This window comes from Penaeus japonicus, unplaced genomic scaffold (genome assembly GCF_977035675.1).
Source record: "Penaeus japonicus unplaced genomic scaffold, GWHDUDI00000001_assembly GWHDUDI00000030, whole genome shotgun sequence".
NCBI classification, from domain to species: domain Eukaryota; kingdom Metazoa; phylum Arthropoda; class Malacostraca; order Decapoda; family Penaeidae; genus Penaeus; species Penaeus japonicus.
The window spans coordinates 21,671,596-21,686,595 of NW_028234432.1; the positions used below are offsets into that span (position 1 = coordinate 21,671,596).

The following is a 15,000-nucleotide window of genomic DNA, read 5'->3' on the forward strand; positions in this document are numbered from 1 at the left end:
CACCTCCACTTACAATATAGATTTCTTATATACCTTGCTATTCTCTTCCAACATTCTTAACATCAAATATTTGCAAGCCAATATTTATCTAAATTTGAGGAGTGTTCATAGTCTAAAAGAATAAATAGAATATTTTCATAATATTTCCATACAGATACATGAAAAAGTCAGTCTTATGCTTCATCATGGGAAGGGAGAGTAAATATTGGTAATAAAACACAAGGAAAATCAATCCTTAGAATTCACAAGTTATTTCAGCTGCAAAAAGAAAACATGAATAATGTGTACAAACAACATGATAATAGTAAGTATTATCTTATCATTTTCTTGAAGGGAAAAAAGAAAAAAAAAAAAAAATCACAGGGCAGGAATTACAGGGAAAGAATCCTCACCTACATAAAATGTCTCCATGTTCACTACTCATGTTCGATTGCATAGCAGTGTGTCAACTCACCTGTTGCAAAATGGTGGTGTTGTCCCCTCTAGACACTTCGTTGTCGTCAACAGATATGTGAAACCTGCGCCTAAATTCATTCCTAAATTCATTCTGTGCTGACTCTAGACGTTGATTACGCTCATGTTCATTATTGCCTTGGGAGCTGAAATGGATGTCAAATTCAAAAGAGACCGCAAGACGGCATTTCGTCTCTGTACCTATTCTCAATATAGAAAACCAGTCAATCTCATCCATACAACCATCAATACTCACAGCCATACATTTAAACACACATGAAAGAAAGTGCAAACTAAAAATAAATATTCAAAAATTTCGAATATGAATATTCACATATTATCAGTTTTAAAATAAAAACATTAAATCAATATATAGACAGATAAAAAAGAGACTAAATGTAAAAATACAGATCTGGGCACACTACACACTTGTTGTACCTAGTTGGCCGTTCCCACTGCGTCGTCCGGGCATTGTGATTAACATAGTACATTCTGCCGTTGGCATCTTGGCGTTCTTCCCAACCCTCTGGCAGTGGACTCTGGCCGTCATTGGGCACCAAAACAGGCTGCAAGGACAAACAACATTATGTACAGCATTCAAATCACTAAAAAATAGTAATAACATTAATGTTAATATTAATAATATAACAGCTTTAGCAAATCATAAAATGTTTCTGTCCATGTAAAACCAGAGTTCATTATGACAAAAACTGATAAAATTATAAATGAAACTGAATAACTAATATCAAAATAAGTCAGTCACATCTCTTGCATTGTGAAGTTATTCAGACTCATTTTATAACTTTACCTACTTCTATGCATGTAACATAAAGAAAAAAAGAAAAAGGATTTTACATGCAAATACAGTAAATATGTATGCATACTTAATGCAATTGGGTCTGCCTGGAATATTTTGTTCCACAGAGACAGGTATATTACAGAAAAGTACAGCTACTACCTTCATAGCCATCTATAATTATCAAAAACGTATAACTATAGACAGTGCCTGTTCATCAAATGTTATCATACATTATGGGAAACCTTTTTCACCATATCAATACAAATCCATAACCTTTCACATCAAATTTTGATAATACCTTTACACCTTTAACAATATCTTATGGATTGGATGCTGAAGCATTAACTCCTTCCATATACAAATATAAAACTATAGAGAAAATGAGATTAATATAACAACAACAACAACAATAATAATAATAATAATAATATATACATAATAATAATAATAATCTAACAATATATATATATATATATATATATATATATATATATATATATATATAAATATATGGTTTCCATGAACCTTTCTTAACAAACAGGATCCAGGTGCCTCACAGCCCCGAGTTATCACATAGCAAGCATTTGGCATATTTGATTAAGCCAGACATCATTTTAGCTGTTCAATGTGCTAAACCCACTATGTAATATCAACAAAGAAATTTTGTTTTTCTTTACGAATCTGAGAGGAAACACAAAGAATATCGAATACATACATAAGACGTTTTTTTCTAAAAAAATCTTTTCTATAACAAATTTCTAGCAAACTGTGTTGATCTAGTGCCTAGTGCCACCCCTCCCCTATATAATCTGCTGTGTACCCTTTTCTGTGTAGTTGTTGTATTTTTACTATTTTACCATTTTGCAATGTCTGTATTAGGCCTTTTCTATGCAATTTAAAGGCAAAAATAAAATACATTCATTGCTAGGCTTCCATATCCCCTCTTCAACAAGGAGCCATCAACCAGCAATCAGAAAAATATCTTACTGTGGGCACTGTTTTGACCTCGGATCCAGAAGGTTAAGTATCTAGTGACATTGTAATTTTTCAGAATCTATGATACCAGAAACAAATCAAATAGATTGGAAATCTTATACTTCAGCATTCTCCATAATCCAAATAAATAAACAAGTAAATAAATATATAGTGAAGCTGGACGCTGCATCTACACACACAGTCTAAGAAGTATGCTATGGGACTCCTATCGTATGAAAGAAAGGAAGAAATAAGGAAATCCCATAAAAATAATAAGAACAATTATAAAATTATAAAGAATAATTATAAAATAATTAAAATTAAAACAAAACCATTCCATAATAGAAGACAACCATAAATAGCCCTAAACACTAAAACTTGGCACTGAAAAACAAAAGAAAGAAAAGAAAAGAAAAAATCTGGTAAACACTGATTCCCCAATACCTTTCGAAACTCCTTCCACCCTACCCAAAAAAAAAAAAAAGAGAGAGAGAGAGAGAGAGAGAGAGAGAGAGAGAGAGAGAGAGAGAGAGAGAGAGAGAGAGAGAGAGAGAGAGAGAGAAAATAGAACAAAACAAATTAATACTTCCTAGAATCATGGGCTGGTACATCCTTTCAGGAACACAAAAAAAGAAAAAGAAAAAAAAAAAATGAACCTTTGCTTTATCTATTCAAGTGCTTTAAGCAGGATTTCCAACAGAGTCCAAGTAATAGAGAAAAAAATAAGATAGCAGTGGTACACTTTGCCTGAAATGCGTTTAAAAGACTCAGCAACTGTAGGTTCCATAAAGGGTAACATACAAAATAAATGAATACCATTTTATACCACAAATAAGTCATTCAGCCCTTAACCCTTTCCCGATGGGGCACGTGCTACGCGAAAACCCCTATGACAGGCGATTACAATATTGCATTGTAATCGTCACACTGGCATGACGCCCCGGCATTGGGAATTTAGCTATGTCACATGAGTGTTCTCATTGGGTTAAATACATTGAGTGTTGAAGTTGATTTTCCCAATAAAAAAAATTACAAAATGTACTTTTTACCATTATTCAAGAAACTCTCCACGCTATCATCTTAATCTCATTCCAAAATATGTTTATTAACCAAAACCTGAAACGTCCATAATATAAAATAAGTACAAGATCACGTATAACAAAAATATGATCTTCCTTTTCAACTAAAATTGTCCCAAATACAAACAGAACTGATAGCAAACAAAGCCATGAAACTTTTTTTTTTTTTTTAATCTAATCAACTGGCTTGGCGTCTGTAGTTTTGCAAAACATTATGATGGTCAGGCTTATAAAACATCTAATGGCTTCAAACAAAAACTGGCAAACATTATTAGACAAAGCCACTATTACACTGCTATATTTATACTAACATAAAAACACTGTCATAGCAAAAAGGTATAGGGTAAGAGCAACATATAAAAATATATAAATATAAATATATGCATATATAAATATGTAAATACTCCATGGTTTACAACATACTGCAATTATTCATGTCATTTAATAGGCTATAAATATTACTCCTAAAATCTGCCATGTAACATGTGTAGAGAACAGATGAATGAGAATCAATAATTTCAAAATGCATGGTATGCCACTGCTGTATTCCAATGTTATATCTTCATCAACTGATGAAAATGTAACAATGAAAGAGTCAGTTACATATCTTGCTTGCACTGTGAAAATATTCATATAGTTTCATCAAAAACTCTTCTGATGTATTATCAATAAACAGAAATAGTTTGAATTTTACAATTAATCAGTCCAGGGTAACTGGGTTAAGCTATAAGTTTGCCTCCCAGATTAGGATATCTATTTGGCTTTGTCTGACTGGCATGAATTAGGATGTTCTGGAAGGCCAGTTTAACATCATCTACATTCCTGGTATCAAATATAACTGTATATGATGAGATCTCTATAATTTCCATTCCATATCCTAGTCTTTAATACAATCTACCACTCTGGGCTGGAACACAAGCTTGGGAGTCCTTCTCGGTCCAGGGCGACTTATCTATTCTTTACAAATTTTGTCTTCTACCATAAGATTATAGGAATTGTAAGGTCACTTTTTTGGTTACCTGATAGTGAAGGGGTTACATATAGCACACATTGCAATGAATGTTATAAATAAAATAATCAAGCAAGGTTACTTCATTAACCAAGGAGGTTTCATAAATATATATATACACATATGTATTAAACATAAACATAAATATAAATATAAATATGTATGTATAATATATATATATATATATATATATATATATATATATATATATATATATGTATGTATGTATGTATGTATGTATGTATGTATGTATGTATGTATGTATGTATGTATGTATGTATGTGTATGTATGTATGTATGTATGTATGTGTATATGTGTATGTATGTATATATATGTCTACGTATATATATACATAATATTATATTATATATATATATATATAATATATATATATATATATATATATATATATATATATATATATATATATATATGTATGTATATATATATTATATATATATATATATATATATATATATATATATATATTATATATATATATGTATATATATTATATGTATATATATACAATATATATAATATTATATATATATATATACAATATATGTATACATACATACATACATATATATCAATATATAACAATATATATATATATATTCATATATATATAAAATATATATATATACATATATATATAATGTGTATATATATATATATATATATATATATATATATATATAATACAATATATATATAATATTATATATATACACACACACACACAAACAGTATATTGGAAAATATATACAAACAAAACTTATAAAAAAAAAAAAAAAAAAACACTGCATATCGAACAAACTGTAACACAGCCCTCTAACATTATAACTAATATGAATAATGACAAGAGAAAAAATGAATTCACCCTCAACAAATTCAATATAAATTGCTTTGTGCCACAATACCCATACAATCCAATCCTTAATTTGCTTTATGTAAATTGAGGTCAACACTCCACATGGTTCAGAATTCCAACCATTCCATATGTAATCATTTTCATTGTCATTACAAATCAATAAAAGAGAAATAAATGAGGTCTTACCATCATAACCATTATGAATAATAAAATTAAATAATGATTAAAAGAATGACACAGAAACATAATCTGCAAAATAATTTTTTTTATGAGAAGTAATAGAATTTTGGTCACTTTTTGTTCTTGTTTTTAAAGAATTCATTTTAGCCTTCTACAGATCACAAACAAAATGACTTTCCACTTACATATACAACAAAACAGGAGGTAAAACAAGAAAGGGTACAAAAATGCTGAACCTTCAACATTACTGATTATTCGTCCAATGTTAACCGTTCTAAACCATGCTTGACAATTTCACCAAGTGGATCACAAGAGTCTATGTGTATTGGGGCAGCCATGAAGTTGCAAAGCTTATTATCCACTACTCCCAATCACTACAACCTCCATATAGGTAGAAGGGAACCAACCTGAGTGTTGCATTTTTTCCGAAACGCAGTGTACTGTAAAATGATGAATGGATCAAACAGCTGGCAGCTTAGAGCTTTACAACAAAGAGTCCAGGTTCTTAGTTTCGCCTTTGAGATGCAATCTTTCTTTCTTTTTATTCTTACAGCAACACCCTTTTTAGGATTTGAGTTACACAAATACCTTCAGTATCCTCACTGACAACATATAAAAAAATTCAGAGAAGGAGGATAAACAAACTAACAAAACAACAGATAAAGAAGAAGAAGAAAAAAAGGAAGGGAGAAAAAATTGTAATTCCCTCTTCAGAGCCAGAATTTGCCACATTCCAAGAAAAATTAAAACAAAAGAAAGGAGAAAAAACAGGAAAGAAAATCACTTCTCAGACAAAGGCACTGGACAAGCATATTTGCAACAGAAAACTAGCAAACCAGTTGCAAACTCCAGGAGAACTGTGATATTTGTGCACATTATACAACAGTGACCAGAATCTTAGGGGCGACTGAGAACTGGACTGCAACATGAGTACAGAGAGCATGATAACAGTAAAGTAAAAAAAAATTCAAAAGGTTTACTTGATGGCACACATGCATTACTGATCTCTCTCTCCCTCCATAAGATTATATGGCCTCATTCCAGCTTGATATCTATTTAAAGAGCTCTTCTAAAGCTATTACTGTCAACTGATAATGATTTGGGTCAACATTCCCTTATAGAATAATTTAATCTTAGGAAAATGTAAGAATAAAAAGAATACATTATTGTCTATGCAGTGTTTTTAAGCATTGCCTATAGGAATTATATCAAGTCATAATGCTAACTTTTAATGAGAAATGAAAAGGTTTTCCCATACTAAGCAAGGCTTTTAAAATAGAACACTTAATATATAACATAACAGGATAAACTTTTTAATAACTTTGTAGTGGGGCCCCAACTTTGTTCTTTTGATTAGTGACCACTGGTTAAGCAACGGGCTAGAACCCAATCGTGATCCTAGATTGGCAACCATTGAGCCAGAATTAACAACATTCATTCAAGACTAAATTTTCTGACATTTTCCAGTTTTTGGAAAATTTCAGCCACCCTTAACCCATTCAAGACAGAACGTATTTCTGACAACTCCTACTTCCACCAGGAAGATAACAAGCATGTGACCCTCCATTCTGGGTTATTTTTCTGGTGCACAGGGCTATGCTGAACCTCTCAGAGCATTTTTCACCCACCCTATCCTTATGGTTTGCATAGTTAGTCTACAATGTAAAGGCATGTAAAAGTATTGCCATGTTCTGAGGAGTTATTCTAGTTGAAAAACATGTTGCAGCAATGCTTTTCTAGTGTTTTTTTATTGAACTTTGCCTACATTCATCACTTCTATATGATAGTACCAATGGAGTGTGGATGCATTCTTTTAGTGGCGTATCAAAAAAGATACTTCATATTTCTCTTTTTTTTCCAAAACTATAAGAAGAACAATATAAATAATCATACATGTACATACAAGTATGTACATGTACCTCGTGCCATGACGTGACATGATATCACAGGTAATCTATAAATTAGAAAAAGTATTACTTTAGTAATCTTTTATCTTATTTTATTTCTTGGCCAATCACATTTGATTTTACAATAATCTTTTGACTCAGATCTTTTATTCAACTGATCAAATCACAATTTACCATGAAGTCATCAATATCATATAGTTTTCTTTGATGCCATTTTTCAAAAATGTTATATCACATTTTATGACATTCAAACACCTAAATTAATGAAACAGTCTAGGAAATTCTGAAAAATAATTATATCTAAGAATAATCTAGCACTCTATTGCTGACATTTCAGCACATCACAATTGGCCTACCAAGAATTCATAGAGGAAATGCACATCTCAGGACATCACCTGGGTCCAGCAATATTTTCAGACCACGTAGCTCGAATGGGTTAAGTAATTGATTGACTGGTTATGGAAAATAATTTGCCACATCATCAGTTAGGTCATTAGTCACAGCCCCTAAATAATTTGACCAAACATCAATATTGTATGAACCATAAAACATCCACTTAACTGATGTATAAACACTCCACCACTTGTTATGTCCAAGACCTTGGCATAAAACATGGGCTTTTAAGGCTTGCCACACTACATGACTGTTGGTTGATTGTAGGTATTATAATAAAGCATATAATACTACATTAAGATATCTTTATTTTTTGTATTCTAAGAGTAACAATGGAATTAGGAATGGGCCAGGGTGTTCTCCCATTCTTAAAAAAAATCTATTTGTGTATTGCTTCCAGATTACCATTTTTTCCTATAGTGAGGTCTTTCCAGTCTATTCCAGTTGGTAAAGTTGAAGCCCCACTGTACTCAGAAAAAAATAAGACAATAAAATAAAATGATAGGCATCTAAGTCATCTGTGTTGTGCAAGGTACATTGATTATATATATATATATATATATATATATATATATATATATATATATATATATATATATATATATATATATATATATATATATAACACACATATTTATAAATATATTATATATATATATATATATATATATATATATATATAACACATTATTATATATATATATATATATATATAATAATATATATATATATATATATATATATATATATATATATATATATATATATATTATATATATAATATATATATATATTTCTTCATATGAAAATCAAACATTCGTCCAACAAGGTCAAGGATCTTTTTCTACTACTTTCAAGAATTAGCATTCCTTATCTGGAAAGGATATAATGACGCTGAATTACTCTTGTGCATTAATGTTCCAAACACACTTTCAATTCTCATCCCCATTCTCCCATTCCTATTCATATCTTTAAGTTTGTTACTGTTAAGCACTGATGCCTCTCCTTGCTTCAGCTGGAGGTTATACAACTTACATAGCTTAAGTAATATTCCAATGCTAACTGCTTTTAAAATCATATAGTATTGACCACATATCTAGTAAATCTATTAATATGTGGTTTACCTATTATCATAATTATAGGATTTTGAATTAATCCCCCCCCCCAAAAAAAAAGGATAGTTTCATGCAAGAAATTTGGCTCAATATAAGCAACATGGAATGCTCATTGCAATAACTAGATCTATTATTGATGCTTCTGGAACACATTTGATTCATTACGAAAGTACTAAAAAATGTATATATCTGATGCTAATGGATATTGGTAAGTATTTGATCTCTGAAAGAAAATGTCCTTTTGCACAACTCCCATCTTAAAATACATAAAAAGAGAGAAAAATGCCTGTTACAACCGAATAATCCAAAAAAAATACCCCTACCAGTAATTCCCATAATAAGAATAAATTTGGTAAAAATGTAGAAAAAAGGGACATAAGATGAAAGAAAGAAATAAGAAAAAAATAAATAGATATATAATAATAATAATAATAATAATAATAAGTAAAGATGGAGATGGAGAAGGAGGAGAGAAACAAGTAGAGAAAGAAGAAGAGAAAGAAGAATAAGAATAAGAACAAGAATAAGAAAAAAAGTAAGTTTACTACCTCCTCCATTCTCTGTTCCTCGACTTACCTGTGCAGGTGATTCTTCATGGCCGGTGCTGTTGTCGATGCTGACCACCTCCCATCCTGCTTCCTCGGGAGTTTGTTCTCCCGAGGCCCCACTGCTGCCCGGAGGGTCGTCCACTATATAAGCGACATACAGCTGTAGATGACCTTTGACCCGGGACCTCGCACTGGAGGGGAATTGCCGCTGGTTAGTCTTACTAAGAAACTTGAAAGTAGTGTGGTAAAGGATGCACATTACAAGTCCCTTTCACAAGAGTATAAGAAATTTAAAATTCTAGGGTCTCTACAATTTTCATGTGTGGAAATGCCATGGGATACATAGCTAGTCTACACTTGAAATGTTCCATTTAGAAATTAACAGTCAAATGATATGATACTACAATTTCAGATCAGACAAATATATTTAAAATGATTTAGTGTTGATAACTGAAAATGACCACAAGAACCAATACCTATTCCTTTGCTAATTCTCTATTGCTAATATATTTACCATCTGTGCTTAGAAAAAAATACAAATAAAATAATAATATAAAAATCAATAAATATAAACCATCTTCAGAAGTTTTCAGCATGACAAAGATGTTTATATATTTTTCACACATGCCATGATGCTATGTGCAAACATCCATAAAAGTTTAAGAAATATTTATCACTTTTAAGCAACAAAGTCACATACATTAATTTGGATTTAACTGCTCCAGGATTCTAAACTGCTAAGATAAGTTTTAGCTTTCTTTATAAAGTATTTAACATGACAAGTGCAGTTACTTACGAAAGAAAAGAAACTGCCAGAAAACACATGCTAATCTTTATCACACCATAATAGAAAATTTACCCTTCCCCAAAATGAATCATAAAACAAGATGGAAAACTGAAACTAATTAGAAAAGAAAAAAAAAGAAAAAAGAAAGATAAAGCAAAGAATGAAGAAATGAAACACTGAAATGGGAAGCACAGGCATAAAGAATCAGCCTCTCAGTCACTCACGAACCCAAGATGTGACTCATCAAGGAAAGGCTTTTCCTACCCAATTCACCAGGTGTCACGGATCAATGAGAGATTTCTCTGGTAAATTAACCAGGTGTCAATGAATAAGGTGAAGCCTTTCCGAGCCAATGTATGGCGCCTCTACGAGCACATTTTACCCGCCCATTTCAATGGGGTGATAAATGGAGGTTTTTGTATTTGCTTACATTCTTTTCACTAGTGAATAAAAATGCGTCTATACAAAAGAAACTCCTGTGATCATGTTCATATGAGACGATTTAAAACAACATATTGGGGGAGAGATCATGACGTCTTAGGATGTCACCCAGAGGAAGCAAAATATTATAATGGCGTGACAGGACGTCACCCAGTATGAATGGGTTAAACTGTACATGAGGATTTTTACTACTCAGTGTATATTTCTGTAACCCAAAACACATGTTTTTTTCTTTCTTTCTTTCTTCTTTCTTAATATTCTAAGAAAATACATTTCATTACAACAATGCATTGACATCTGGGATATGTAAAAGGTAATCAGTACATTAGTTTGTATATGTACTAAGACTTCATTATCAAAAAGAAGGAATATTATGTCACTGATGCAATTTTCATCAAAATAGATGTGAGATCTCCTTTTGTTTCTGATAAACAGAGCCCTTTTTATAGACTTCTTTCCTGGGATTCTTGTAATATTGACAAACTTTTCTAGATCACCAAAATACCCATGATTTTTAAGTTTGAAGAAGAAATTAAAAAATGGGCTCTGTCATTCCCTTAACATATCTCCCTTCTGTTCACACACACACACACACACACACACACACACACACACACACACACACACACACACACACACACACACACACACACACACACACACACACACACACACACACACACACACACACACACACACACACACACACACACACACACACACACACACACACACACACAAAACACACACAACACACACACACACAACACACACAACACACACACACACAACACACACACACACACACACAGACACACACACACAAAACACACACACACAAAACACACACACACAACACACACACAACACACACACACAACACACAACACACAACACACAACACACAACACACACAACACACAACACACACAAATGATGCATAGCAAACAACCTATTTTTGTATTTTTTTCTATCATTATCATTATATCTTATTAGTCTCTTCTTATCTATGCAGATAAGAAGAGCTCACACACAACATATACCTGAGAAAGGCCAGGATGCTAAGAGTGTTACCTGGAGGGTAGGTCCTTACTCTCTTTCTACATATAACAGGAGTCAACCTTAGGATTCATAATTAATAGAAAGGGACACTCTGGACAGAATTATGGTGACAGATAGTCCAGGACTATTCCTGCATCTGTTATACTACAAAGATCAGGCAATGGGAAAGACCTTGATGCAAAGTAAACACACCAGTCTCACCATTAAGACTAGGTTAACCCCTCTATGATGGGTGACAAGATATCATGTCAAGTGGTGGCAGCGTCAGCCACTGGGAATGAGATATTTTATTGTGGCTATCCTCCTGGCCGGTGCGTCAAAGTGATCGGGCGTATAGCACTTGGCCTCAGCCAGTGCAGGTGAATAGCCCGAGGCGTTTGAAATATCCCAGTGTTTCGACCATTTGGAGACAAAACAGCCCCATCATTAATGGGTTAATATTAATTGCTTACCATTTGATTGAGAACTCCATTATCAAAGTATGGCTCTAGCTTCATTTTTTTTATACTTATACAATTGAATTAACAAAATTTTATCAACATTCACTTCTCTTCTACCTAAAATCAAAACTAAAATTGTCATATTCTAAACAACATTCATTAAATACTATACCATTAACCATTAGCCATATAAAGGTGAAAAAAGGTGATGAAAGAATGCTAACACTGGAAAGAAAGTGCAATTTGAATACTTAAGAATAATAGTAAACTCAAATAAGCTACATTGAAGAGACAAAAAAGTGTAAACCTAATGCGTTAATATACAAATACCCATACACGACTTAAACAGATCCATTGCAAGAATACAAAATCGAAGCACTCCTGTGGCCACATTCTATTCCATAGCTTTTCCACACATATTTCCTTCATTATTCACTGAAAACATCTACGAAACACTGAAAAACTCAGAGTCAACCCAACCTTCTCGGCTGAAGGCGATGATGGCGGTGCGGAATCTGTCTCCCTTCGACCTCGCGTGGGAGGTTGATCAGCGGCAGCTCCACCAGGCCCAAGAAATCGTCCCTTGTGACGCGGTTCTCGTCAAACACCTCCAGCAGCAGTTTATGCTCAGCTGGCTTCACCTGAGTACAAGACACAATCACTCAGAAGCAAAAGAAGGCTGAAGAAAAGAAGTAGGAGAAGTAGGAGGAGGAGGGGGGGGAGGAATAGGAGGAGTAGGAGAAGTTTAAGGAGTAGGAGGAGAGGAGGAGAGGAGAGGAGGAGGAGAGTAGAGGAGGAGGAGGGGAGAAGGGTGGAGGGGAGGAGGGGAGGAGGGGAGGAGGGGAGGAGAGGAGGAGAAGAGGAGGAGGAAAAGAGGTGGAGGAGGAGGAGGAGGAGGGGGGGAGGAATAGGAGGAGTAGGAGAAGTTTAAGGAGTAGGAGGAGTGGAGGGTGAGGAGGAGAGGAGGAGAGGAGGGGAGGAGGAGGGGAGAAGGGGGGAGGGGAGGAGGGAGGGGAGGAGGGAGGGGAGGGGAGGGGAGGAGAGGAGGAGGAGGAGGAGGAGAGGAGGAGGAGAGGAGAAGAGGAGGAGGAGGAGGAGGGGGGGGGGAGGAGGAGGAGGTAGGAGAAGTTTAAGGAGTAGGAGGAGTGGAGGGTGAGGAGGAGAGGAGGAGAGGAGGGGAGGAGGAGAGTAGAGGAGGAGGAGGGGAGAAGGGTGGAGGGGAGGAGGGGAGGAGGGGGGGAGGGGAGGAGAGGAGGAGGAGGAGGAGGAGGAGGAGGAGGAGGAGAAGAGGAGGAGGAGAAGAGGTGGAGGAGGAGGAGGAGGAGGAGGAGGAGGAGGAGGAGGAGGAGGAGGGGAGAGGAGGAGGAGGAGGAGGGGAGGAGGGAGAGGAGGGGGAGGAGGAGGAGGAGGGAGGGGAGGGGGGGGGGGGAGAAGGAGGAGGGGAGAGGGGAGGGGGGAGGGGAGGAGGAGGAGAGGAGGAGGAGGAGGTGGAGGAGGAGGAGGAGGAGGAGGAGGGGGGGGAAGAAGAAGGAGGAGGAGGAGGAGGTAGAGGAGGAGGAGAGGGGAGGAGGAGGAGGTGGAAGAGGACCAGGAGGAGGAGGTGGAAGAAGACAGAGGAGGAAGGATGAGGATGAGGGAAGAAGAGGATGAGGGAAGAAGAGGATGATGAAAGAAAAAAGATGAGGATGAGGAGCAGCAGGGGGAGAAGGAGATAACATGTGCCATTATCAGAAGGGAACACCAAAGAAATATACATGATAACGTGGTTTACAAAGAGCTGCATGAGGATTCGTTTAAAAAAGTACTATTCTTTGTTCACCAGCTTACACCAAATAAGAATTATATAAACAGTTCAATCAGTTTAAGCAACATCCAATTATTCCACACAAAAGCATTAAAAAGATGCAATCCATGCTTCCTTTTTCATTATACACACTAAAATACTGTTCAACTGAAGGTGAGCTTCAGCCACAAAAAAATGTATATACATATTAATAAAGTAATCATAAATAAAGGGATAAGTGCTCTGCTGTCTGTAAATCACTTAGCTTGAAGCAAATTTAGATCATGAAACCATGTGCCCCTTCCCACCTTACAGCTGATGATGCTCCTGGAGGCATTACAGTGGTAAGCTGGAGTTTTGATTTGCTTGGTTCTGCCAGTGTACTAGACAGTGGATATGTCGGGACATCCTTCCTCCTTAACCCCTTAATAACCCCATGATTGTGACTTGCCATATCCCATTAGGGTTTTACTGTTTCCCATGATTATGAACACACTATCAAAAACTGCATCATATTTGTTTTGAATGAGACACATGTAGAATTCATTAATATATTTGGTACTGCTTGGCAAGTTTCCTCCTGCCACATGCACCATATCATACCTATAACCCTATTTCCTTTGTAGGCTCCTCTCTCCCTGAACCAATCATACAGCTGTGTTCCTAACTCTATTTTCTTGTGATGTAAACACAGTGTAAAACAGTAATCTGGTACCATATTGTGTATCTCATGTGCTCATGTCCCCTATCCTGTCCTCTCTCCTCTACACACCATATTATTAAGTATCAATGAGTCACCTAGTATAATACTGTCTTTTTACTATTCAAATAAATTAATAAAAATATTAAAATACATATCATATTCTAGTATTAGATATACAAGATTTTGTTGCATTCATGTTCCATTTGCAAGCTCATAGCAAATTATTGCCTATATCATTCATATGAGAGGAGCAACCACAATAACATAAGTTATCATGGTCAACTATGAAGTATGTATTTAATTTAGGACAGTGAAATACAAATCTACTGGTGTGCAAACTCAAAAAATTTGCCTTGCTGAAAAATCAGGCTTCATTTGCAGCTGGGGAGACAGAGAAGTGGGAGGATTTGCAGTTCTTTGAGCCTAAGCCAGAGAACCAAATTATAAG

The 15,000-nt window shown here is 34.7% G+C and overlaps 1 protein-coding gene across 4 annotated transcripts in view; it reads right to left on the reverse strand.

The window, feature by feature from the left end:
• Positions 1-15,000, reverse strand: part of Nedd4 (E3 ubiquitin-protein ligase Nedd4) — a 62,234-nt gene that overhangs the window by 35,035 nt on the left and 12,199 nt on the right. For 2 of the 4 annotated variants that reach the window (XM_043016355.2, XM_043016357.2), the window contains exons 5-8: positions 12,547-12,707; positions 9,365-9,527; positions 892-1,019; positions 455-599 (exon numbers count right to left, since the gene is read on the reverse strand). In XM_043016355.2, the coding sequence (XP_042872289.1) occupies positions 455-599; positions 892-1,019; positions 9,365-9,527; positions 12,547-12,707 (597 nt within the window). Of the gene's footprint in view, positions 1-454; positions 600-882; positions 1,020-9,364; positions 9,528-12,546; positions 12,708-15,000 lie in introns of all 4 variants that reach the window. The other 2 variants (XM_043016354.2, XM_043016356.2) reach the window with 1 other exon arrangement.